Source organism: Heteronotia binoei, chromosome 6, assembly GCF_032191835.1.
Source record: "Heteronotia binoei isolate CCM8104 ecotype False Entrance Well chromosome 6, APGP_CSIRO_Hbin_v1, whole genome shotgun sequence".
Classification (NCBI taxonomy): Eukaryota; Metazoa; Chordata; class Lepidosauria; order Squamata; family Gekkonidae; genus Heteronotia; species Heteronotia binoei.
Window position 1 is genome coordinate 2,961,572 of NC_083228.1, and position 25,958 is coordinate 2,987,529.

The window sequence follows — 25,958 nt, forward strand, 5'->3', positions numbered from 1 at the left end:
GGAAGAAACCACGTCCTGCCTCTTTTAACAGATGCATGCAGAAGAGCCAGTGGCCCTTCTCATGGCATGGAGGTAAACAACACCCCTTCCTTATCCCTCTCTTCCAGGGGCAGGGACTGTTTTTATCCAGGGTGTTGGCAACCCTGTTCATGGGTGTTGTGAGGTGGGGGGCTGCTTGGAAGAAGGGACGGTCATGCCTGAAACTGCTTTCTTCTTTCTTTCTCAGCGGAACTACGACTTCACAATGACCGTCTGGCACGCCACTGCGCTGGGGTGGTGGAGGCTTTGAACAAAGAGAAAGCTGCCTTTCAGAAGCTCCAAGAAAGCCAGAACACACTCAGCAAAAACTTCCGAAAGAGGATTCAAGACATGGAAGACATCTTCCTGAGAGAGAACAGGGCGGACAAGTCAGTTGGGTGCCACAGTGTCCCCATGGGCTTCCCTGACCCAAGGCACAGGGCTGTCCCAAGACCTTGGAGTGTGGGCTGGGGATGCCCCAGGGAATGGGCTGACTGCACACAGATGGATATAGGAACAGGAGGGGTGGGGGTGTCACTTAGCTTTGTCTCCTTTGTGCTCCTGGAGCGACATGCATAACTTGGTCATGAAAGCAGAGTCACTCCCGAAGAGGAGGGGTCCCTGCAATCTGCCTAGCTGGCACGGGGTGGTTTGCGCAGCCAGTTCTTTCCCCCTTGTTCTTAGGCTGATGTCTCTCAGCAACAATTTGCACACAGAGCTGCTCAACCACATGGAAGTGATGCAGGTTTCCCTGCGGAGCTACAGGCAGTACTTGGAAGAGGCACTTGGAAAGCTGCATGAAGCAAACACGGACTTCCTCAAAGCGTGCAGGTACGCCTGGCTCCTGGCTCTGTGGAAGGGTTTGCTTTCCCACCACAACTCTGCTGTGCTCTCTTTTGTCCTGGCTGCTCTTGCGTGGTTTCAGCCATCCTCTTGGCGGGAATATCTGTCTTCCCTGGTGTCCAGGAAGCATCTTCCAACTTAACTGGTTCGAGGGTCAAACTACACATTATGGTCACGGACCCAACTTGTTTCCTGGGCAGTTAGACAGTGGATGCAAGGAAAGACATTTTTTATGTCCACCAGGAACACAACAGTGTGTGGTGAGCAGGAGCTCGTTTTCCTCCCGTGCTCACACCCATTTCCCCAAGCTGAAACAAGGGGTGGGGAGTATGTCACCAGCTGCTCTGAGACTGGTATAAATCCCATCCCATCCCTTTTTTCTTTTTCTTCTTGAATGGAACAGGGGGGATGTCTCCAGTGGACTGTGCTCCACCCCATGGGATCAAATCTGCCTGTCTCCTTCTCTGCCGTGTTGGTGAGATTTCAGCCAAAGGTAGTCCCAGGTAGACTGCAGTGGTCCCTGGAGGAATCACAGTGGTCTTGCAAGATTTGAGCCCACTAGGGGCATTGAACGGAGGCATGTCAGGTATGTCTGTGTGCCTCTAGCCAAAGGACTGGAATGGCCAAGGAAACTCCTTCCAGCCATGAACCAGAGCAGCTCTTGTCAGATCTCAACATGAGCCTCGAGATGGGGATTTGCTCCTGGCTGCATCAGCCTGCCCTTAACTGACACAGCCACTGAGGCTGCTGAGAGTAGACTAGCAGGACATTCAGCCAACGAGCTGGCAAGCTCAGTGGGAATTTGGTGGGAATGCTTCCAGGTCCCCAGAGGATCAGGCAGTTTCCAGGTGACCAGGCAGTCCTGGAGAGTCAGACCAGCAAGATGGGCCTGCAGATTTAACACAGCAGCTCTGCTACCTGGAGGGGACTTGAGTCCTGGATGCAGTGCACACCTGGATTCTACTGGCAGCTTGCAGTAGCCTGCGGGACTGAGGAACTCAGAGTGAAGGCAGACACACAGCTTTAAGAGTTGCAGAAACACCTTCAGAACTCTCAGACAAGGGCACATCTTCTCCTTCTCCCCCCCCCCCCCCAGTTCCACAGCATTTTATATCAGCATGTGGGAAATCTGGCAGTCAAAGGTTGGTGCTGATAAGGTCATACCAACCTCCTAGCCATCACAGCAACTTTGCAAGTTTGAAACAAAAACCCCTCTGGCTTTGTTTCCCTATGAGACAGACCTGATGTACCTTTCCTCCCCCACCTCCAGATTATTCTCAGATGGGGGTAACTTTTCCCCAGATGAGCTGGATCACTTTGTCAAATGCCTGCAGAAGGAAAATGGGCGTATCGACTTTGTGGAAGGCTTGATCATGATTGACATGGAGAAAATGGAGTCCAGCCACTTAGAGCAGGTGAGCGGCATCTCAGCTCTCCGTAGCAAATGCTGGTGAGTCCAGATGGCGAAAGCAAGGGAAATCCAAAACTTGCCTGTGGTTTTTCACCCTCCAGGCTATGGAGATTATCAACAAGTTTGAGAATAGGTTTCATTACCTAGCAGTGGATCGAGTCTTCATGGAGAAAATCCAGCGGTTTATGACAAACATGCAAGTGAAAATCAAGTTGGAGGTACTGGTGGAGGGGGAGGACAGACACGGGGACTTCTACTTCATATCTGTCTGAGGATGCTAATAGAGGGAGTGGGCAGTTGCTGTGGTTACGGGTGAGCAGTGGGGGTTGCTGATTGACCCCTGCAAATGCCCCCTCTCCCCCAGCTGAGTGATGAGAAAGAAAGAAGCAGCACAGTGGCTGGCAGGCTGCTGGTGGAGATGAATGGATTTGTTGGGGAGAATTGAGGGCAGCTCCATCCTGCATTCACATTAATCTTCAGGGGTTGGTTTGGTAAATGTGTATTTGCAAGTGTACCTTGAGGTTCTGCCTGTAGAGGACCAGCAATCCCTCTTATTGGTTTCAGCCAACGCAGCCCTTCTCATGTTCTGTGGTCTGTTGGTTTCTGCTGAGGTTTTGCTTCCCTTCCAACTTCTTTCTAGGTAGCAAAGTCGAATTTTCAGTCTCAGACGTTGAATTCCCACCTGGAAAAGCTCCTTAGCAGGATCGATGCCTGTGCTCATCCCAATGTGGATAAAGAAGTAAGTCCCAGTCACAGGGCATGAAGCAGCGCAGATGGAAACGAGTAGAGTTCACCTCTGTCCGCCCGTGACAGAAAGGCACTCTGAAGGGCCATGCTGCAGCATCTTCCATGCCAGGCAGGGCTGCTCCACGCAGGGATTCAACCCTCCCCCCTCCCAAGAATGCAGGCCTCCCTCAAATTTCTGGGGAATGTCCACAGAAGGCCTTCGGAGCACAACTTGTGGTGCTTTGAGGGGCTTTCCCCTGTAACCTGGAAGGGGAAAAATGGTTTGAAGGGGGAACTGTGGGGTGTCTGTATGGTGTCCTCATGGGACAGTGGGAGTGGAATGGTGCGTAGCAGCTTGCTACTGGCTGCACACCATCTCCCCTCCCCCCCCATACACACCATTAGCCCTTTAAAGAGCTTTTCCCCATTTCCCTGCTGAGATGTGGAAGGAAATAGGAGGGGAAAGTAGGCTTTTCCAGGCTGCAGGTTTCTGGGAGAAATCACTGCTGCTGCATGTTACACAACGCTGGTGTTTGCCTCTCCCTTAGTAACTGTGCAGCTCCTCCTGGGTCTGCTTGTTTTTCAAACTGAATAACGAGTGATCAAATGTAACCTACTTAAGTTTGTCTGCAGCTCACTAGCAAAGAGGCAGATGTGTCAGTCTACACTCCTGAAATAAATTCTGTTACTTTTTAAGGAGACTCTTTGCTAAAAGCTAGCCAGTCAATGGGGCCTTTATTGTAACTACCTTCTTGTTACTGTGGTGGTCTAGTGCCAGCGTAGTATAGTTATTATAGTGGCTCTAATCTGAAGAACCGGGTTTGAGTCCCATCTGCTCCTCCTCCACACCAGCCTTTCTCCCCAGTGGGGATGCAGAACGGCTCGCATCATTCTCCTCTCCTCCATTTTATCCTTACAAGAATCCAGTGAAGTTGGTTAGGCTGAGAAGTTGTACCAGACTCAAGGTCAAACTAGCAAGTTTCCATGGCCCAAGTGGGGATTCAAGTCCAGGTCTCCCAGATGCTGGTCCAACACTCTCAACCACTACATGCCACTGAGTTTCAATCGAGGCAGACAGAAGTCTTGCCTGAGGTCTGTAGGAGGCAGCCATGGCCATGTGCTAGCATTCTTCAAGCAGAGGCTTCATGGTAATGTAGACCCTCTGAAACTGTATCAACTAAGTAGTCTGCCTCAGGGCTTTTTTTGTAGAAAAAGCCCAGCAGGAACTCATTAGTATGCGAGGCCACACCTCTGGCATCACTATCATTTGCATACTATGCCACACCTCTGACATCACCATCATTTGCATACTAGGCCACATCTCTGACATCACCAAAAGTGCTTTAATATATTTTTGAGGTGTGGGAGAGAGGGAGAAAGAGGGAGGGGGAAGAGTGGGAGAGTGGAAAATAAAGTGAATAGACAGAGAAAAAGAAAAACTAATAGAAAGAAAAATAAATGAATGAAAGGGGGAGAGAGTTGGAAAGAAAAAGAGAGAGAGAAATAAAGCAAATAGGGAAAAAGAAAGAAAAAAAGAAAGGGGGAGAGTTGGAAACAAATAGAGAAAAAAGAAAGAAAGAGAAATGAAATAGGAAGAAAGGGAAAGGGAGGGAAGTGAAAGATAGGAGGGGGAAAAGGAAGAAGAAAGAGAACAGATGGAAAAGAAAGAAAGAGAGAGAGAAAGAGAGTGAGAGAGAGAAAGAAAGAAAGAGAGAAAGGGGACTCACCTGTAAATCTGCTGACTTGCCGGAAGTCCCATGGCCTGCACATGTGACGTTGGGAAGCCCCCGTGCTGATGCGTCTGGGCCTCCGGAGTCCCACCAGCGCATGCAACGTTCAGAGGCTTCTGCAAAGGCACGGCTGGGCCTCCACAGTCCCGCCGGCATGTGCAATGCGGGGAGGCTTCTGCAAAGGCACAGCTGGGCCTCTGGAGTCCCACCGGTGCGCACAACGTGGGGAGGCTTCCGAAAAGTCGTGGCTAGGCCTCCAGAGTCCTGCCAGGGCACATGACATTTGGAGGCTTCCACAAAGGTGTGAGTGGGTCTCCGGAGACTTGCTGGCATGTGTGATGTACATAGGCTTCTGGAAAGGCACGGCTAGACCCCTGGAGTCCTTCTGGCACGTGCAATGTTGGAAGGCCCCCGCACAGGCGTGGCTGGGCCCCTGCAGTCATGCCGGCCAGCGTGTCGTTGGGAGGCTGCCCAACAAACGCTGCTCGGCCCCCTGAGCCCTGCCTGCCATCTGAGAAGTTGAACCGGAATGCTGGCTAAGGTAGCTGGAACTCTGCCCAGGCCAGCTGGAACGGTGTTCCGGTGCATTCCAGCTCAAAAAAACCCCTGGTCTGCCTGATATTTAACATCCGCAAGGGGGTGTACAGAGGAAGGACGTTTTATCCTTTTCCTTTGAATCCATTGCTCAATCTGGTGCTGTTCTGAGAGTATGCCTGTGGACTTTCTCTTTTTAATAAATGCTCTGTAACTTTTAATGCTGACAGTGGTTCTCTGTACCACATTAGACTCCCATTAAGAACATAAGAACATAAGAGAAGGCATGTTGGATCAGGCCAATGGCCCATCCAGTCCAACACTCTGTGTCACACAGTGGCCAATATATATATATATGTGTGTGTGTGTGTATATATATATATACACACACATCACACACACACACACACACACACATATATATATACACACACACACACACACTGTGGCTAATAGCCACTGATGGACCTCTGCTCCATATTTTTATCCAATCCCCTCTTAAAGCTGGCTGTGCTTGTAGCCGCCACCACCTCCTGTGGCAGTGAATTCCACATGTTAATCACCCTTTTGGTGAAGAAGTGTCAAGATCTACTAATAACGACTTAAGACTTGGGATCTTGGCCTAAGCAATAGGCCCTGTTAAAATCATAATGGATCCACTGCTGCTAATGTTCTACCTTAGTTGCTTCCCTTCCCCCCTTTTCGTATTTTGATTTGTAACTGGTATGAAGGAAACTAGTCGGCGCCTTCTCAGGGCCTGAGGTGGGAGGAGGCCTTGCATAACAATTCAAGGGCATTTGCTAGCCATCGGCCGAGAAAGTATCTAGTAGTTGTATGTGAATGTTTCCTCCTGTAAACCACCCCCCCAGGAATGTTTTTGAAGTGTATCTTAAAACCCATGTATTAGTGTATTGGTTTCATTCTTAGCAAGCTAGAGCCTTGCACCAGAGTACCGGTTATCAATAAATGAAGACTTAGTATCAACTTTGACTCATTCTTGAATCCGTCGACTTGACAAGAAGTACTTCCTTTTATCCGTTTTAACCTGACTGCTCAGCAATTTCATTGAATGCCCACGAGTTCTTGTGAGAAAGGGAGAAAAGGACTTCTTTCTCTACTTTCTCCATCCCATGCATAATCTTGTAAACCTCTATCATGTCACTTTGCAGTCGACGTTTCTCCAAGCTAAAGAGCCCCAAGCGTTTTAACCTTTCTTCATAGGGAAAGTGTTCCAAACCTTTAATCATTCTAGTTGCCCTTTTCTGCACTTTTCCCAATACTATAATATCCTTTTTGAGGTGCAGTGACCAGGATTGTACACAGTATTCCAAATGAGACTGCAGCATTGTTTTATACAGGGGCATTATGATACTGGCTTTGTTTTCAGTTCCTTTCCTAATAATTCCCAGCATTGGTCCAGGCATGCCATTTGGAAAAGAGCTCCGGGAGGAGGGGGAGGGAAACTCCAAGGAGAGGCCTCAGAAGTGGGAAGGGACTTCTAGGTTCTCTTGGTGGACAGTTCCTACAAAGGCCAGGTGGTGGCAGAGGTGGAACTGGAACGGGAGGGAAGAGCCAGGTGGATGGCACATGCCAAGGCAGAGATATTGGTACCTAGATGCCTTGGAGGGCATCGGGGAATAGGGTCTGTCCATGATGTGGCAAATATCACCCCTGGGCCTGTTTCAAATGAGGGAAAGGTCCGGGGGGAGACAGGAGCCCCTCCTTCCCTGCCCATGTGGTATTTCTGAATTGAATTCCAAGGGCGGGCTCACAACTGGTGTCCTGCTCCTCTCATAATCATGTGGTAGATGAAAGGTGCAGTTTGGACCTCACTGGGTGACCATGGGCCAGTAGATGAAAGGTGCAATTTGGACCTCACCATGGACCAGTCATTCTCTCTTTCAGCCTAACATACCTCATTAGGTGGTTGTGATGAGGATAAAATAGAGCCAAGGGGAACAATGTTACAAGCTGCTTTGGGTCCCCATTGCAGAGCTATAAATATCTGAGTAACTAAAGTCAGGTGGGCAGCTGCATTGGTCTGAAGCAACAGAACAAAGTTTGAGTCCCGTGGCACCTTTAAGACTAACAAAGTTTAATTCTGGGTGTAAGCGTTTGTGTGCAGGCACCCAAAGGCTTATACTCAGAATTAAACTTTGTTGGTCTTGAAGGTGCCACGGGATTCAAACTTTGTTAAATAACTGAATGAGAGGAACTGGAGGGGAGGGTAGCTACCTTCCCACCTCGTGTATACGGCTGCCCAGAAGCATGTGGCTGCTGACTCCAATTGGAAAGAGGATGCTGGATGAGGTGGGCTTCTGTTCTGACCCAGGAGAGTGCTTCTCATGGGATGTTCTTACAGTGGGGCAGAGTAGAGTGAGAAAAAGTTACTGAGTCTTGAGGAAATCTGCTCACCTTTGTTTTTTCTTCTCAGTCCATCAGTTCCGAAGAGCTTTATGAGTTTGCCAAGTTTGTGATGGAGGTACTGAAGGAAAGAAGCAAGTATCTCAACTGCTTGCTGGGACCGGTAAATGCTCCTCTGTAACAATGCCAATACTGTCATTGCTGTAGCACCCTAGGTCTGCCCTGCACTTCACAGAGCAGCAGAAGCAGGAGACAAAATAAAACCCAACTCTGCCCCAAGGAGCAGTCAGCCTAAACATTGTCAGAAAGGGAGGCTGCAGAGGAGGTGAGGAAGGAGAGGGGTGGTGTGTGAGGGCAGGTCTCAGATTGTGGAACTAACTTCAGAGTAAATATGCATTGGGTTGGTTCACATGGCTTGTCTGCTGAACATTTTAGACACTAGCAGTGAAAGGCCAAACCTCTGGAGGTTAAAGTTCCTCCTTCCTCTTTGCCATCTACTGTTATTATCAATGGTCCTTGTAAATCCTTTTTGCATTTTCTAAAGGTGTTGCTTGCTTGCGCTTGGGCATCTGTGCTGAGATCTGGGCATATTGCAGACAGCCCCAGGGCCTTGAGACCAAACTGGTGCATGGCAGAGGGGTCTGCTCTCATCACATGCCAAATGGGGGAGGAGGGTGTGTTGCTGAATTCTCCTCTTTCCTCCCTACTTTTTCCTCTTCTGAACTCAGCACGCACTGTTTAAAAAAATACATGGACAGTGGAGAAAGAGGCTGCAAACTAGGGGAAGATTTGGCACCCTTCACATCTGACCCCAGTTGCTCCTCAAGTCTAGACATGCTTCTCAAATGATCTTCTGCTGAGGTTTTCCCTAGAGTGCTGTGACTGGTATCTGGATGGGGGGTGTGCTTCCCTACCTGCAGTGACTGCCCCCTCCAATTACCTCATTGAGGGAAAAGAGGGAGGGATTCTCTGATGTTCCTGCAGGATTTGGTGGGGGGCCATTTCTTTCCGGGTTTTTTGTTGACTCTGCTTGTGACTAAAACTGAAATCAAATGAACTTAACTGTGTTGCTAAAACTGAACAACTGCATTAGAAATTCTCTTTTCAAATGCTGTGTGATGCTCTGCTCATGTGCACTTTGCCATAGTTCCCAGTCCCATCAGTTCTTATGCATCTTTCCCAACTGCCTTCCTGTTGTCAAGTGATCTGGATATGGTGGGGTGGACAGTCATAGCAAAGTTCCCTTTGAGTGATGTTCCACCCATGTGCAGGAGCACAAGTGTGCATGAGCCAGTAAAACAGAGCATCACCCCAACAAAGGTGCAGGGGCTTTTGGGTAGTGTTTATCTTCACAGAAGAGGAAGTTGGGCAAGTGCAAAGAGAACTGAAAGCTTCAGCAACTGGTGCAGATTCAGTGCCAGAATTAATATCAGAAGTGTTACTGGCAAAACCGGTATTAAGGTGGAGCATAGTACATACCGAGATTCTGTAACAATAATGGAATGGAAGAGCTAAGAAGAAAAAGAGATTGGATTTATATACTGCCCTTTACTCAGGTCTCAGAGTCAAAGCCCAACCCTTAAATAGAAATCTGGATGACCCTGGCAGCTTCAAGGGGGGAGAGCATTCCACAAGCGAGGTGCCACCACTAAGAGCCCCATCTCTGGCTGTTCCTGCCTCACCTCTGGAGGCAGAGGGCACAGAGGGTAGGACTTGGTCAGTGCTCCCTCAAAGCTGAGTTAGCCTGAGCTAGCTGCTCAGTTTTTTAGGCTCCAGCTCACACATTTTTGTCTTAGCTCAGGAAAAATGATCCCAGAGAAATCTAATTTATGCTGTAGCTCACAACTTTAATGCCAGTAGCTCTCAAAGCAGAGTTTTTGCTCACAAGACTCCACAGCTTAGAGGGAATACTGGTGAGGACCATCCGCAGAAGAGATCAGTAACTAGAAGCTTACCTCAGTGGCTTTTGGGCATGATCCAGCAGGGCTGTTCTTTTGCTGTGTGTTCTGCCCCATATGTAGGACTCTGCGTTGCCTCAGCCAGAAGCCGCTACTCAAAGCTCCACAGAGTCCTCGAGCCAGTCAGGCAGTTTCCAGCAGGACAGCAAAGCAATTGTGATGGGCGTTGAATGCACACCATTGATGAATCCAAGCAGAATGGGGAAGTCCGTTTTTGATGACACGGCAATAAGTGTGGTGAAGCATCTCACTGGGTAAGCAGATGCCAGCAGGACAATCCAGGGTCTTGAATGGGCTGGGGCTGGAAGTGCTAAGCTAGCCCCAAGCGAAGGGAACTGGGTGGGAGACAGCTTTGATTTTTGAAGCTGTTGTGGAGAATGGTGCTGAGTGCCTGTGAGGATGTTGGGAAACTATACCAGTGGAGGCCAGGCACTTTGAAGGACAGGGAAGAATGCAGTGGAGAGTTTGGGTTCAGAGCTGGTTCTCTGAGATCTGTGTTCTGCAGCCTTAGAGTCCTAGGAAGGAAAGAGGAGTGTATGTGTCATCAACTATGTGGTGGGTGGTAGGCAGGATGAATTGGCCAGGCCTGATGATGAAAATGCTGGGAGCTCAGCTGCCTGATCTTGGCTGATCAGTACAGCCACCTTCTGCTTGCTGTTTTCCAGCCACTGCCTGTAGGGACCTCAGTGCAGAGAGCAGACTCTCCAAGGCCCTCTTTACTTCTCTCTGCTAGTGTGGAAGCAGTCCTTTCCTCCTTCCCAGCATGATAACAATTGGGTGGGAACAGCCCATGTTTCCAGAGTCAGCCTGCACGGGTCCAGTGTTTACAAACACATGGCAGCCACATGCATTCCTCTCCCTCTGTGGAGTGAAAGCGAATGCTAGAAATCTCCGCCCATGGAAACTCTCTCAGGAACTTCACATGCCTCATTTCAGAATCCAGCGCTCCAAAAGAACTGCAGAGCAGCAGCATGAAAAAGAAGAACGTTTGCAGTTGGGGACAGGAGCTGCCGCAGGAGGAGGTCTGTTTAGCTAGCAGCCCGCTGGGGCCTGAGGACAAGGGATTCCTTGCTGCAGTTAATTTTGTTCCCTCTTGTTTTGGTTGGATTTGCCTTTCTTCTTCATTTGTTCCTTTGCAACTTTGGCAATTTTTTTTGTACATATATACATCTAAAGAGCAATGGAAGTGTGTGTGTGTGTTAACGTGCCATCAAGCCACTTCTGACTTATTGTGATCCCATGAATTAATGACATTCAAAATGTCCCATTCTTAACAGCCTTGCTCAGGTCTTGACTTCTCTGATGGAGTCCATCCAGCCATCTCATGCTGGCTCTTCTTCTTCCCTGCTGCCTTCCGTTAGCATTATTGTCTTTTCTGGTGAGTCTTGAAAATTGGTATTTTTTGGATCCAGATATTAGGAAACCAAATAATATTGGTATTCCCAGGTTTCTGGGTTCCAATCATCAGTTTGGTATTTGGATCTGTTTTTGCTGTTGTTTTGGGGATTCCAGTATTATTCGGCTCCATTATACTCTGTGGGAAATTTTCAGAGGGCTGAAGGGGCTGCTTTTCGAGCAAATGACACCAAAATTGCAGGGGAGCTGCTGGTGCCTGTTCTTTAAATAACCCCCAGATTTCAAGTGAGACCCAGAACAAAGTGCCCCCACCCATCCTCCATTATTTGCTGTTGGAGGGGGATTCCATGCTTTCTCCAAGAAAAAGAATAGCCAAAGACATAGGAGCAAACAAAGCCTCTCAAAGAAGACAGAACCAACAAACCCAAAGAGCCAATGCAGAACCAGGGAATCTCAGCAGAACTACCAGACAGTGTGGCAAGCCTAACACAACAAATGTACAGTTGGAGAATCCAACCCAATGCCAAACCGGGGAATCACCCAAGGTAACCATACCCCACTGCAGGCCCAACAAATGTAACATCAGAGAATCTGAGACAGTCCAAAGGTAAAGGCAATGTCAAACCTAAGAACTTGCCACAAAAAGCAAACCCAACACGAAACAACTCACATAAAGAATCCAACGTTGTGAGACTAATAAAACCAATTTAAAAGGACAGAATCAAAGGGAAAACAGCATTGCAAGTAGGGGTGTGCATTCAGTTCGGCCAAACTGAATCAACCGCCGAATCACCCTTGATTCGGCTGTATAAGGAATCGCATACAGCTGAATCCATTTGGGGCCCATTATGCGGGAGCCGAGTATGGCTCCTCGTATACTTCCGTATAGATATTCGGAAGTATACGGAAATCCATGGAAAAGGCGGGAAAGGTGCTTCTGCAGCCTCAGGGGAGCTGCTTGCCTCCTTTCCCATGTTTGGTAGCCTTTTCCCGCCTCTCCCATAGCCTCCCTGGGATCAGGGAGGGGGGGGAGGGGGAAGAGGAGCCCCAGCAGCCAATCCAAAGCATGCATTTGCAAAATGCATTGCAAATGCATGCTTTGCAGGGCTGTTGTGTAGCTGATTCCCCAGCTGTCAGCAACATTGTTGTTCTTTTGATATTTTGCTTACTTGGGTATCCAAGTAAGCACTGTTATCTGGCCAATCACAGAGCAGTGCTGTTTTTTGAAACTGCTCTCTGTAGGGCCAGAGAACCTTTTTAAGGAGTCTGCCTGGCTGGACTCCTCCATTGCTGCTGTGTTGGTGTGAGAGAGAGATTGTGCTGTGCTGGCCCTTGGCCTCAGCTGCTGCTGCTCTCTCTCAGTCTTACCAGACTTGCCTGGAGTAAAGAAGATGCCTAAGGTAAGACTGTCTTGGGGTTCTTGTTTTTATTTTAGTTGGTAAAAGGACTTTTTAAGACTCAGAGTCCCTTTACTTATCCAGATTTGGGTGGTGGGTAGCTTATTTGGGGTTAGGGTTAAGGGGTTCTGCTGGGGGAGGGGGCCTGGGGTGGCGGGGTTTTGCCAATTTGCCCATATCTTACTTTAGTGAGAGGACTTTTAAAAGTGCAGTGTCCTTTTCCTGATTTGAGTGGCTTGGATTTCTTGGGGTTAGGGTTTTTTGAGGGTGGTAGGGGTTGGTAAAGTTCCTGTATTGTTAAAAGTTAAGGTTTTTTACTGTTTTAAAAGGATTCTGTGTTTGATTTGTTGCTGCTGTGTTGTGCTGCTGTTGTTCCTTTTCTCTTTTGGTTCCGGGGGAAGGGGGTGCTGTTTGGCCTAATTTTCATTGTTTAAAAGGACACTTTTTAACAGTTGAGTTTGTGTTGGCCTTCTGTTTGGATCTATTCTCTATTGCTGCAGGTTTTGCATCCTCTTGTCCTGTTGTCCCCCTTTTCCTGGTTCTGGTTTTGGGGGGGAGGTGTTGTTGACTGATTTGGCCTGAGGTTTCTTATTGGTGAAAAGGCCACTTTTTAACAGTTGAGTTTCTTGGCCTTCTCCTGTTGTCCCTTTTCCTGGTTCTGTTTTTTTTTTGGGGGGGGGAAGCTGGCACCTGGGTGAGAGACCCAGAACCAGCAGGCTTGTTGTGCTTGGACAGCTCTCCCCATGTTGTTTGAGGCAGGGCTGGAGAGCTGGCATCTGGGTTTGCTGCAGCCAGGTCTGCAGAGCAGACTTTGAGCAGATTGTGTTTTGTGTGGCAGTGACGTTGGCAACTGGGTTTATATTGGTTCCAGGCCTACAGGGTTCATAGAGTAGATAGAGGGATGTAGTGCATTTGGGTCCTATAGAGATTCTCTGGTGTGAAGTTAGGTTTGGCTTTGGGTGCCCCAGGAATTCGAACCCCTGGTCCAATTTTTTTTTTGGCCTTGTGGGTTTTGTGTGGGACAGTGCCCTGAAGCTGCACAGCAGTTTGGGGGGCTCTCCTCAAAACCTCCTGCTCCCCAGAGCCACTTTTCCCACAACAATTACAGTGAGGAAGTGGCTCTAATTGTTTTTTTCTCACCATTGGGAGCAGTGTTCCTTTTGGGGTGCCCACAGATGGGTGCAGTCTTTTGGGGCCAGGGGGGTTTCATGCTGGGGAGTCCCCTGAAGCTGCCCTGCAGTTTTGGGGGCTCTCCCTCAAACCCCCCTCTGGCTAGAGCCACTTTCCCCACCGCAATTGTAGTGGAGGAAGTGGCTAATTGGGCTTTCCCCAGCATTGTTGGCAATGGGCCTTTTGGGGAGCCCAAAGACAGGGACCCCCTGGCCCAATCATTTTGGGACTTGGGGGTTTTGTAGGGGAGAGTCCCCTGCGGGTTCCCTGCAGTTTTGGGGCTCTCCCTCAAACCCCCTGCCCCCCAGTAGCCTCTAATTATGCCCTATGTTGCCATTGATTTCAATGGCCCATAGGGTATAATGGTGGAATAGGGGCACCCTCTTTGGGTACCCCTAGAATGGGATCCCTTGGCCCAATCTTTTTGGGACTTGGGGAGCTTGTAGGGGAGAGTCCCCTGCAGGTCCTCTGCAAATTTGGGAGCTCTCCCCCTCCCCTCCAGGTGGCTTCAAATATACCCTATTTGCCATTGATTTCAATGTCTTATAGGGTATTATGGGGCTGTATATTCGGAAATAGCCATGCATCTACCGTATATGCGGCTATTCCGAATACGGTATTCAGTAGTATACAGGATTCCGAATTCCCCCCCCCCCCATATACTTCCGAACTCCATGTAATTCCAATTTTTTTTTTTTTTGCGAATCCCTAGTTGGAACCCTTTGCCAGCTTTGTGTCCCTAAGAAGTACTTGTTATTGCCAGTCTCAACCCAGCCAACAATGTTTCTTTCTGTCTTTTCTTTCCTTCATGCTTTGAATAGTGTTTTATCCGATTCCAACATTCTCAGCCCGCGGTGACACCGTTGCAAGCCCTGGCAGTCAGAATGCCATGCCTGCGGTAGCAAAGAAATCTGTTTCCTTCAGCAAGAGGCTCTCAATGGGCAGGTGAGAAATCATCAACAGCACAATGCATTCTCCAAGCCACCAGCTGGCTTGGCATTTAAAGAGAGAAATGTCCCAAGCTGGCCCAAGGGGCAGCAGGGGCTTCAAGAGGCACACAATGTGGCTCCTGAGCCTCAGTTTGGCCACCCCTGCTCCAAAGTGTTGGCAGAGTAATTAACACAGCAACAGTGCACAACCTGATTAAAGAGTCAATAAAGGTTTATTTAGAAACTGACATACTTGATAGTAAAGAGGAGAGACAGAGAGACTTAAAGTGGCACTTCCAAGAAGAAGGGGGAAATTGCCCTAATCTGGAGATAGATAAGGAATTATGCTTAAAAGGAGAGAAGGTGTGGACCTCACTGTCCTGTCCCCATCCTAATTGTCTTCTTGCTGTCCCCTGCAGGGTCTTCTTCTCTTCTTTGTACACCAGACGTTGCCTTTTCCAATCAAAATCCTTTTAGTTTGCTGAGGGCCCAGAGTATTAGAGATCCCTCTTGCACACATACTGCTACTGTCCTGAGGATTTCTAGGAGGAGGACCGTGACCAAAAAACAATTGTTATGTGTGGCTTGTACACAGGCCCCAAAAACTGGATTATGGGGTGCTAACAAAGGCTGCACTCAGAAGCACAATCTTGTCGGCTTTGAAGCCTACATCACCATCATCACCACACTTACATCCTGCTTGTATCCTATTGGTTGAGAATAGATACAAACAGACACTAGGCATAATTAACTGAAAGTTTACTGAGGATGACTGAAATTTGGTTAGATTGAATTTTGCAGTCGAAACAGGGTTCTTACTCCTTCCGGCTGCTTATTGGATTGAATCCCATATCAAGAGACTTCTGATAAGCAATCTGACCAACACTTAAGTGGTGGATCTGTAAAGGCCTGGATTTTTTCTCTGCACCCAGTGTGGTTCTCAGAAGTGAGCTGGGCATTTAGATAACCGTGTCTGAATGTTTGGATTGGAAATTTCTGTCTAGTAACTTTGTGGTCACAGAGGGGAAACCAGAGGAAGAGGAGGCAAGGAGTGGACCGTTTTCTCCCCACCTGGAGTTCTGTTAAGGTTTACCAACAGAAGATCTTCACATTAAATACCAGGACCAGGGCTTTTTTTGTAGCAGGAACTCCTTTGCATATTAGGCCACACGCCCCTGATGTAGCCAATCCTCCTGGAGCTTACAGGGATGTGCTACATCAGGGATGTGTGACCTAATATGCAAAGGAGTTCCTGCTACAAAAAAAGTCCTGCCCAGGACTGGTGTGAGATTGTCTCCTAAATGAGATGGAACTGCACATTCCTTAAAGATTATTGATGGCCTCAGAAGGCTTGTAGCCAGAATTGATAGAACCTCCATGTGTAGGAGGCAAACAGCAGGAAGGATAGCTACCGTCATACTCACCTTGTGAGCTTCATGGAGACCTCTGATGACTGACTAGCGTTGGAAGAGAGGGTCTAGATGGGCCCTGGTGTGGTGTTTTTTAAATTCTTGTGGCTCAAACCAGGCCCTTACAATACAATCCTAAAATCAGTTTGTCCTGGAAGTAAGTCCCATTCAGTAGACTTGATTAGGATTATGAGTAGATGGCACTGTGAATGTAGCTGACCAATATTTATTTTGATTTTGCTTATATGACTATGGAAATGCAAAAATAACTAACAGAGGGAAGACAATGGCTGATTTTTAAAAATTCTTCTTTTGTGTGCAGCACTATGTCCATACAGAAATACATTAAACAAACGAAGGGGGACAAGAAATTCCTGATCTTCGGGGACAAGCCCAAAGAGTCTGAGTAAGTCAGTCCGCAGAGCTTTGTTTCAGGTCATGGCTCCAGGGAGAGTTTGGGCTGAATTTTCTTCTCAAACGTCCTGTGCTTGTCTGGGCAGCAGGATGTGGCTGGACATGTGGAGGTCGGAGTAGGGCAGCAGGAGGGCTCTTTGCTGTGTTGTTCAGCTTGAGGCTCCCATCCCTGCTTGCCTCCAAGCATCAGGCCAATCAGACATACAGTTTCACCTGCTGTTTTCCGAACTACTCTTCTAAGTTTTTAACTAGCAGCCTGTTGTCATGGCAGGAAAGTAAAGATGACGTAGCAAGGAGAACATGGTGCTTGAGTCCCAAGAACACAGTAGGTGGTGGGGGGGGGTGGCAAACTGACCCCCTTTGGCCTGTTGCTGGCAAGAGGCTGCTTTGCTGGGAGGGCCCAGGGCTCACTGGAAGGGATGTGCAAAAAAAAAAATTTGGAATTACACGGATTCGGAAGTGTACGGGGGAAAATAATTCGGAATCCCGTATATTTCTGACTTCTGTAGTCGGAATAGCCGCATATACGGTAGATGTGTGGCTATTTCCGAATATACGGCCCCATTATACCCTATAGGCCATTGAAATCAATGGCAAATAGGGTATATTTGAAGCCTCCTGGAGGGGAGGGGGTTTAAGGGAGAACCCCCAAATTTGCAGGGGACTCTCCCCTACAAGCTCCCCAAGTCCCAAAAAGATTGGGCCAGGGGATCCCATTCCAGGGGCACCCAAAGAGGATGCCCCTATTCCACCATTATACCCTATGGGCCATTGAAATCAATGGCAACATAGGGCATAATTAGAGGCTACTGGGGGGCAGGGGGGTTGAGTGAGAGCCCCCAAAACTGCAGGGAACCCGCAGGGGACTCTCCCCTACAAAACCCCCAAGTCCCAAAAAGATTGGGCCAGGGGGTCCCTGTCTTTGGGCTTCCCAAAAGGCCCAATGCTAGGGAAAGCCCAATTAGCCACTTCCTCCACTATAATTGCTGTGGGGAAAGTGGCTCTGGCCAGAGGGGGGTTTGAGGGAGAGGCCCCAAAACTGCAGGGCAGCTTCAGGGGACTCCCCAGCATGAAACCCCCCTGGCCCAAAAAGACTGCACCCATCTGTGGGCACCCCAAAAGGAACACTGCTCCCAATGGTGAGAAAAAAACAATTAGAGCCACTTCCTCACTGTAATTGTCGTGGGAAAAATGGCTCTGGGGAGCAGGAGGTTTTGAGGAGAGCCCCCCAAACTGCTGTGCAGCTTCAGGGCACTGTCCCACACAAAACCCACAAGGCCAAAAAAAAAAATTCCTGGGGCACCCAAAGCCAAACCTAACTTCACACCAGAGAATCTCTATAGGACCCAAATGCACTACATCCCTTTATCTACTCTATGAACCCTGCAGGCCTGGAACCAATATAAACCCAGTTGCCAACGTCACTGCCACACAAAACACAATCTGGCTGCAGCAAACCCAGATGCCAGCTCTCCAGCCCTGCCCCAAACAACACAGGGAGAGCTGGCCAACCACAACAAGCCTGCTGGTTCTGGGTTTCTCACCCAGGTGCCAGCTTCCCTGCCACAGAACACACAATCTACAGATGCCAGCTCTCCAGCCCTGCCCCAAACAACATGGGGAGAGCTGGCCAAGCACAATAAACCTGCTGGTTCTGGGTCTCTCGCCCAGGTGCCAGCTTCCCCCCCCCCCAAAAAAAAAAAACAGAACCAGGAAAAGGGACAACAGGAGAAGGCCAAGAAACTCAACTGTTAGAAAGTGGCCTTTTAAACAATGAAAATTAGGCCAAACAGCACCCCCCCCCAAGAACCAGAATCAGAAGAGAAAAGGAACAGCAACAGCACAACACAGCAGCAACAAATCAAACACAGAATACTTTTAAAACAGTACAAAACTTAACTTTTAACAATACAGGAACTTTACCAACCCCTCCCCTCCAAAAAATACCCTTCACCCTAACCCCAAGAAATCCAAGCCACCCTAATCAGGAAAAGTAAAAAGACACTGCACTTTTAAAAGTCCTCTCACTAAAGTAAGATATGGGCAAATTGGCAAAAAAAACCCACCCCAGCAGAACCCCCTAACCCCAAATAAGCTAGAACCCACCACACAAATCTGGACAAGTAAAGGGACTCTGAGTCTTAAAAAGTCCTTTTACCAACTAAAGTAAAAACAAAAACCCCAAGACTGTCTTACCTTGTCTTCTCTTACTCCAAGCAAGTCTGGCAAGGCTGAGCACTGCAGCAGCAGCTGCCTGAGGCCAAGGGGCCAGCAAAGCACAATCTCTCTCACACAGAGACAAAAGAACAACATTGTTGCTGATGGCTGGAGAATCAGCTACACAAAAGCCCTTCAAAGCATGCATTTGCAATGCATTTTGCAAATGCATGCTTTGGATTGGCTACTGGGGCTCCTCTTCCTCTTATCTGGGAGAACCAGGTTTGATTCCCCACTCCTCCATTTGCACCTGCTGAGATGGCCTTGGGTCAGCCATAGCTCTGGCAGAGGTTGTCCTTGAAAGGGCAACTTCTGTGAGAGTCCTCTCAGCCCCACCCACCTCACTGGGTGTCTGTTATGGGGAGGAAGGGAAAGGAGATTGTGAGCCGCTCTGAGACTCTTTGGAGTGGAGGGCAGGATATAAATCCAATATCTTCATCTTCTTCTTCTTCTTCATCATCTTCTTCCCCCTCCCCCCCCCCCCCCGATCTCAGGGAGGCTATGGGAGAGGCGGGAAAAGGCGGTAAAGGAGGGGCAAGCAGCTCCCCTGAGGCTGCAGAAGCCCCTTTCTCGCTTTTTGCATTGACTTCTGTATACTTCCGAATATTTATACGGAAGTATATGGGGAGCTATACTCGGCTCCCACATAATGGGCCCCAATTCCGTATACAGCTGAATCAGGGGTGATTTGGTTCAGCCGAACCGAATGCACACCCCTACTCAGTGGAAGAGCTTTGCCTGCAGGTTCAATCTCTGGCAGCAGCTCCAATGAAAGAAGACCAGTTTAGGGAGGAGAAGGAGCTCAGCAGGGATATGAAGCCCTCTAAAGCTGCCATTTTATTTTCTCCAGGGAATTGAGCTCTGGCAACCAGTTATAATACTGGGAAATTTCCAGCCCCCACCTGGAGGCTGGCAACCCTACATGGAGCCCTCCTCCAATGCAAGGCTCTCTGGGTGGAGTGGAAGGATTCAATCAGAGGTCTTTGCATGGTCTTTATCCCTTCTGGACAGCATTCGTCCACAGAGAATCCTGATCTTCACTTCAGTAGATCTATCCCCATTGCTACTTTTTGTCTTGCATGTTCCTTCTGGCTTAACCTTCTGGGAAGGGCTTTTTATTTTATTTTGAAAAAGAGGTTCCAGAACTCTCAAAAGGGAAATGAAGGAGAAACACATGGATGCCTCCATGAACTTTTGAACATTTTTTGAGAATGTTGTTTCCATGAGGAGGTTCTGGAACTCCATTCCACCGTGTTCCCCCAGAGAGAAAGCCCTGTCAGGTTAAATATTTTTAAAGCAAGCTCCATTGTAATAAAATTGATTGACAGATAAAGCAGGCCTCTCATTTTTAGACTCAGTCTACAGGCAGCCAGCATCTCTTGAAGAAAATCTCTGTGATCTCTCTCTTGCTCTGTTGGGGGTTTTTTTGACACACAATATAACTAATAACTCTTACATAAAAGAACCCCCACCCCATCTCAGGCTTCACTGCTGCTGACAATTCCTGCCTGGCAGCTACAACTGGGACATGGTTATGGAGACTCAAAATGCCACCTGACTGTGGATGTCACAGGTCTTCCGAAAGGGCATATTGGGCCAAAGTCAGATTTCCCTACCAGGCTGATGGTTCCACTGGGCTTTCAGAGCCCCCAGCCCTGACTGGGCCCCTTATGTGGCTTTGTCCTTCCACAGGTGGGGGGAGGCATTTGCTGTTTGATGTCGTGCTGATCCAAGGACTAAGCTCTCCTTCTTATCTTCCCCACAGTTTTGACCACTTTAAAGGGATTATCTTCAATACTGTCTGGGATAACTTTGATATTCTGATGAATGTTGCTGAGGTAAATGCATTTTTAAAATTAAAATCGCTACTAATGAAGAATTGCTTATTCTATTATTATAGTGATACATTGATGTTAAGGGAGAACTACCCATTTGGAGACTTTTTTTTCTTTCACCTCTGTAATAAGACTTGCCTCAGGTCTTCCTTACTTCATCCTAGTATGTTCCATGGGGAGGGGATGGGATGGGGATGGATGGTGGCTCAGTGGTAGAGCATCTGCTTGGTAAGCAGAAGGTCCCAGGTTCAATCCCTGGCATCTCCAACTAAAAAGGGTCCAGGCAAGTAGGCATGAAAAATCTCAGCTTGAGACCCTGGAGAGCCGCTGCCAGTCTGAGTAGACAATACTGACTTCGATGGACCCAGGGTCTGATTCAGTATAAGGCAGCTTCATATGTTCATATGTACAGAGGCAGTATATATTTTTGGGTATTGAATGCTAGAATGTCCCTCCAAGGGGTTCTGGCTGGCCTTTAACAAAAACAGTGTGCTCATTTAGAACAGACCTTGATTGGGTCCAGCAGGCCTCCTTACAAAGCTGTTATTCAGAATAAGGCTCAGTACTTCTCCACTTACAATCATAGAATCATAGAGTTCGAAGGGACACCTCCGTGGTCATTTACAGCATAATCCGGGGGGGGGGGGGGGGGGGACAGAAAGTCTTTTGGGAGCAGACGATCCGCTACATGGGCGCAGGAAGGGTTTGCCACCCGAGCGCCGCCCTGCCCGAGGGCAGCGGCACACAAGGGCTGTGCCCGAGCATGGACGGAAGTGAGGTGGAGGTGGCGTTCAGGTGGAGTTAGGGGCGTGGCCAGGCTTAGGCAGCTTCCTGAGCAGTTTGGCCCTTGACATGCCCCCCCGAGAGGTGCAACTTTATGCCTGCAAAAATGGCAGCGTGCCCCATAGGCACTCGTTCAAACCAAAAACAAAGGTTGCCTCCACCGCTGCAGAAGTTCGCAAACTCCTTAGGGAGCGGCGTGATTGCTTTGCCAATCCCCTCGCACCTTGGGCTGACGAGCCCCCTCCCCAGCCACCACTCACAGTCTCCCCCCTCCTAGAAATACTTCTGCTCTGCCTCGCACAACTCAGTTGTTAGGGAGAGGAGTGCGTGGTGAGAAGATCTGCCGGCGAGCTCCCGGCCATACAGACTTAGAGTGAGGGACAGGCAGGCACACTGGTGATGGGTTTTGCACCTCATGGTTGCTTTGACAGTATCTTTGACTTGTGAGGGGGAGAGAGAGGTCTCTCCCCTGGGGCTAACTGCTCTTGTTTCCAGGTCTCCACAGGTTCCAGGCTCCCGGAGGCTCTGCATGCGAGGACTGTCGTGCATGGCTGGGTAAGTTCCACTGTCCCCCCCCAGCCTCCCCCTCCCCTCACTCTTGATCGCTCGGTGTGCGAGCGTCTCTGGCACTTGAACCAGGCAGTGGTCTCTAGCAGGGGGCATCTGCTGACCTCACTCCCCCGTGCTGCCGTCTGCTCCCTTCCCTTGGTCTGCCCTCTGCTGCGTTCCCAACCCCTGGCAGGGCACGGTGTGTGTGTGTGTGTGTGGCAGCTGTCCCGTTGTGGGGAGGTGGGTCAGAGACTGTGCAGGTGCTCTTGATCTCTGTCTCCATTTTGCAGGTGGGACTCCAACACAGAGGCTTCTGCGTATGCCGCTCCACCGCCCCCCCACTCCCTCAGCTGTTTCTGCCTGCCGCTCGGAATGGAGCCCCACCCATGGCGAGACTGCCCAGCGCGTGCTAGGGAGACTGTTGTACTCTCATCCAGAAAATAAAGTCTGAGCTGTGCCCTCTGTTGTCTCTGCTGCTTGGCATCTGCTGCACGTTCCCTGGGCAACTCCCCCCCGTCAGTTGCCTCTCCGAGAGAATGCCTGGGAGGGCGGGCAGACTTGGGTTTTTTTTTGGGGGGGGGACGGTCTATGAGCCGCCACACTGCCCCCCGCATGGCTGGACAGGGGAGGGGAGCGCCGCCTCTCAGCCTGCCCAGGCTGACAGCCTACCCAACCCCACAGGGCTATTGTGCGCAGGGTGCTAAGGGGGGGGCTGATGAAGTGGACTCAGAGTTCTGCGGCTTATGCCCTCACACTCTTGAGTTCTGCGGCCCCCGGGGGAGGTGTTCCGTGCACATGGCTGTTAGTCCACCCCCACACAATGCAGGACACTCACAAATACATCCCCCCAAGTTAATATCTTTCCCCTAAGTTCTGCCTAAATTCACAGAATCAGCACTTCTGTCAGATGGCCATCTAGCCTCTGTTTAAAAACTTCCAAAAAAGGAGAACCCACCACCTCCCAAGGAAGCTCTATCAGGAAGTTCTTCCTAATGTGAGTTGAAAGCTCTTCTGATTTAAATTCAACCTGCTGGTTCTTGTCCAACCTTCTGGGACCATAAAAAACAACTCTCCACTATCCTCTATATGACAACCCTTCAAGTACTTGAAGATGGTGATCATAACACCTCTCACCCACCTCCTCTCCAGGCTAAACATACCCAGCAGCTCCTTCAGCCTTTCCTCATAGGGCTTGTTCTCCAGACCCCTCACCAGTCTTAGTTGCCCTCTGAACACATTCCAGCTTGTCTATGTCCTCCTTAAATTTTGGTGCCCAAATTTTGGTGCCAAAACTGAACACAGTACTCTAGGTGAGGTCTTACCTGAGCAGAGTAAAGTTATGCCATCACTTCACATGATACTTCTGCTGATATGACCCAAAATCACATTTCCCTTTGTAGCTACCACATCACACTGCTGACTCATGTTCATATGTATGGTCCACTAAGACCCCTGTATCCTTTTCGCACCTACCGCTGCCAAGACAAGTGGAGTGCCTCAAGGATCTGTCCTGGGACCTGTTTTCTTCAACATCTTTATCAATGATTTGGATGGAATAGAGGGAATGCTTATTAAATTTGCAGATGATACTGAATTGGGAGAGGTAGCAAACACAGAAGAAGACAAAAACAGGATACAGGATGACCTTGACAGGCTGGAAAACTGGGCTAAAATCAATAAAATGAATTTTAACGGGGATAAATGTAAAGTTCTGCATTTAAGTAGAAAATATCCAATGCGTGGTTATAGGATGGGGGAGACTTGTCTTAGCAGTAGCATGTGCAAAAAGGATCTAGTGGTCTTAGTGGATTATACACTGAACATGAGTCAACAGTGTGATGCAGTGGCTAAAAAGGCAAATGCAATTTTGGGCTGTATCAAGAGAAGTATAGTGTCCAGATCACGTGATGTGATGGTATTGCTTTGCTCTGGTAAGACCTCACCTGGAGTATTGTGTTCAGTTTTGGGCACCACATTTTAAGAAGGATATAGAGAAGCTGGAACGGGTCCAGAGAAGGGCGATGAAGATGGTGAGGGGTCTGGAGACCAAGTCCTATGAGGAAAGGTTGAAGGAGCTGGGGATGTTTAGCCTGGAGAGGAGGCAGCTGAGAGGTGATATGATCACCATCTTCAAGTACTTGAAGGGCTGTCATATAGGGGATGATGTGGAATTGTTTTCTGTGGACCAGAACCAATGGGTTGAAATTAAATCAAAAGAGTTTCCGGTTCAACATTAGGAAGAACTTCCTGACTGTTAGAGCGATTCCTCAGTGGAACAGGCTTCCTCCTCGGGAGGTGGTGGGCTCTCCTTCCTTGGAGGTTTTTAAACAGAAGCTAGATGGCCATCTGACTGCAATTAAGATCCTGTGAATTTAGGGGGGAGGTGTTTGTGAGTTTCCTGCATTGCGCAGGGGGTTGGACTAGATGACCCTAGAGGTCCCTTCCAACTCTATGATTCTAAGACAAGTCTCTCCCATCCTGTAATTATGCATTTGATTTTTTTCTAGCCTAAATACGGAATTTTGCATTTATCACTGTTAAAGTTCCAGTGGTCCAGAATCAATATTTATAGGGAGATCCTGGAACCGTTTGCTTAGCAACAGAGGCTCAGAATGTCTCTTGATTGTCCTGCTTCCATGGGTTACCTTTTCCTTGGATCCTCCAACTGTGTTGGGTGCTCCCTCATTTGCTGAGATATCTTTTCCTCGTGCTCCTGTTGCCCTTTCAGGAGAGCACTTCATGGGTTCTGTCCATGAAGGTGTCACCTTCCCTTATAAACTGGAGCATGGAGCATGCCTCTAGTCCCTGCATCTTCTCCTCCAGTAGGGCTACCAACTTACAATTGCTGCAAGTGTAATTGCGGTTACCCTCAGATTAGAATATAAACATGCCACAGACTTTGCATGTCAGTGCCTCTGTTCCTTCACCAGCTGTGCTTCTGCAATCCATTCCAAATTTCAAATCCAATCCAGATTAATTCTGTTTATCTTGTATCTCCCTGATAATTCCACTGTCAAACTGCCTCCTGAGACTATTTGTGAATAGCTACAGGACACTCAGACCAGATCCCTTAGGCATTGAGGGGCCTTGCAATTTAACGGCTCACATCTCCCACCTCTGACTCAGCAGTCAGAGCAACAGTAGAAGGCAGGGCCTGCAACCATCTCGAAAAAGAGGCCCCCCTCTCTCAGCAACAAACTAGAGAAAAAAAACACAAAAGCAATCAGAAACCCCTCTCCAGCAGGCTCCAAGCATTCACACAGTTCTCACACAGCAACCCTCACACAGGTCTCTCACACGGTAGCCACAGTTAATGTTCCCCAGAGGTTTGGGAAAAGCAAAATTAACACCAGCAGTTCTGTCCCAGCTCCTTCCCCCAGCACAGCTGAGTCACTTTGGTGCTCAGAAATCTTAATCCAGATGTTTTTATCTTGTCTTCTCTCATACCTCCAACTTCCAAAGGATTTCTATAGAAAGGACAAGCATCAAATCACAAGACCAGAATACCTGCAGGAAACCTACGACCAGTGTGTTGATGTGATGGGACAGAAACTCATGCTGTATTTGGAACAGACAGACAATTACCATATTGTCTGCATTGCTGGTAAACCCTTGACTGTATTTTTAAGAAGTTTTTTAAAGGTACATAATAGCTTGATGGGACCCCCCAAAAAGCCTTTTTTAGGTGAAGACATTATTTCACATTATTTAGGTGAAGTACTTTTGCAAAACATACAGTTGCCCAATGGAGCAAGTTGGTCATGGCTAACTAATTTAAATACTAGAATAGTCTGTAATTAGCTAATCTGAGAAATAAAACTTATTTTTATTTATTTATTTATTTTTGCATTTATATCCCGCCCTCCCCGCTGAAGCAGGCTCAGGGCGGCTAACAACATTAAATATCCACAATAAAACCATAAAACACTAAAAACAATTACAGCAAGATCAATTAAAACTAACAATTGCACTTTAAATATTGAACAATTTGTAAACAGTTTTGATGCTAAGTTCCACACCATGATGTTAAACAGCTTTGTGCTTTAGCTGAAGGCCAGATGAAAAAATGTTGTTTTACAAGCCTTGCGGAATTGGGCAAGGTCCCGCAAGGCTCTAACATCATCAGGGAGTTGGTTCCACCAGTGGGGGGCCGCAATAGAGAAGGCTCGTTCTCTGGTAGCCTTCAGTCTCGCCTCCCACGGCCTGGGGATTTCTAATAGGTTTTGTGATCCAGATCTTCTGATCACATGTCCAGCAAGACTGCCACCCTGATTCCATTGTCCAGAGATGCCCCCAATAAGCTATCAGCCAGGTA

The 25,958-nt window shown here is 48.4% G+C and overlaps 1 protein-coding gene across 1 annotated transcript in view; it reads left to right on the plus strand.

Annotated features, from left to right (window-relative positions):
- CCDC180 (coiled-coil domain containing 180) overlaps positions 1-25,958 on the plus strand; it is a 79,511-nt gene that overhangs the window by 42,099 nt on the left and 11,454 nt on the right. Inside the window, exons 21-32 of the mRNA XM_060240961.1 lie at positions 227-407; positions 703-849; positions 2,132-2,276; positions 2,374-2,490; positions 2,913-3,011; positions 7,697-7,789; positions 9,648-9,838; positions 10,521-10,606; positions 14,329-14,452; positions 16,168-16,251; positions 20,242-20,314; positions 25,106-25,247. Of these exons, the coding sequence (XP_060096944.1) occupies positions 227-407; positions 703-849; positions 2,132-2,276; positions 2,374-2,490; positions 2,913-3,011; positions 7,697-7,789; positions 9,648-9,838; positions 10,521-10,606; positions 14,329-14,452; positions 16,168-16,251; positions 20,242-20,314; positions 25,106-25,247 (1,482 nt within the window). The remainder of the gene's footprint in view (positions 1-226; positions 408-702; positions 850-2,131; positions 2,277-2,373; positions 2,491-2,912; positions 3,012-7,696; positions 7,790-9,647; positions 9,839-10,520; positions 10,607-14,328; positions 14,453-16,167; positions 16,252-20,241; positions 20,315-25,105; positions 25,248-25,958) is intronic.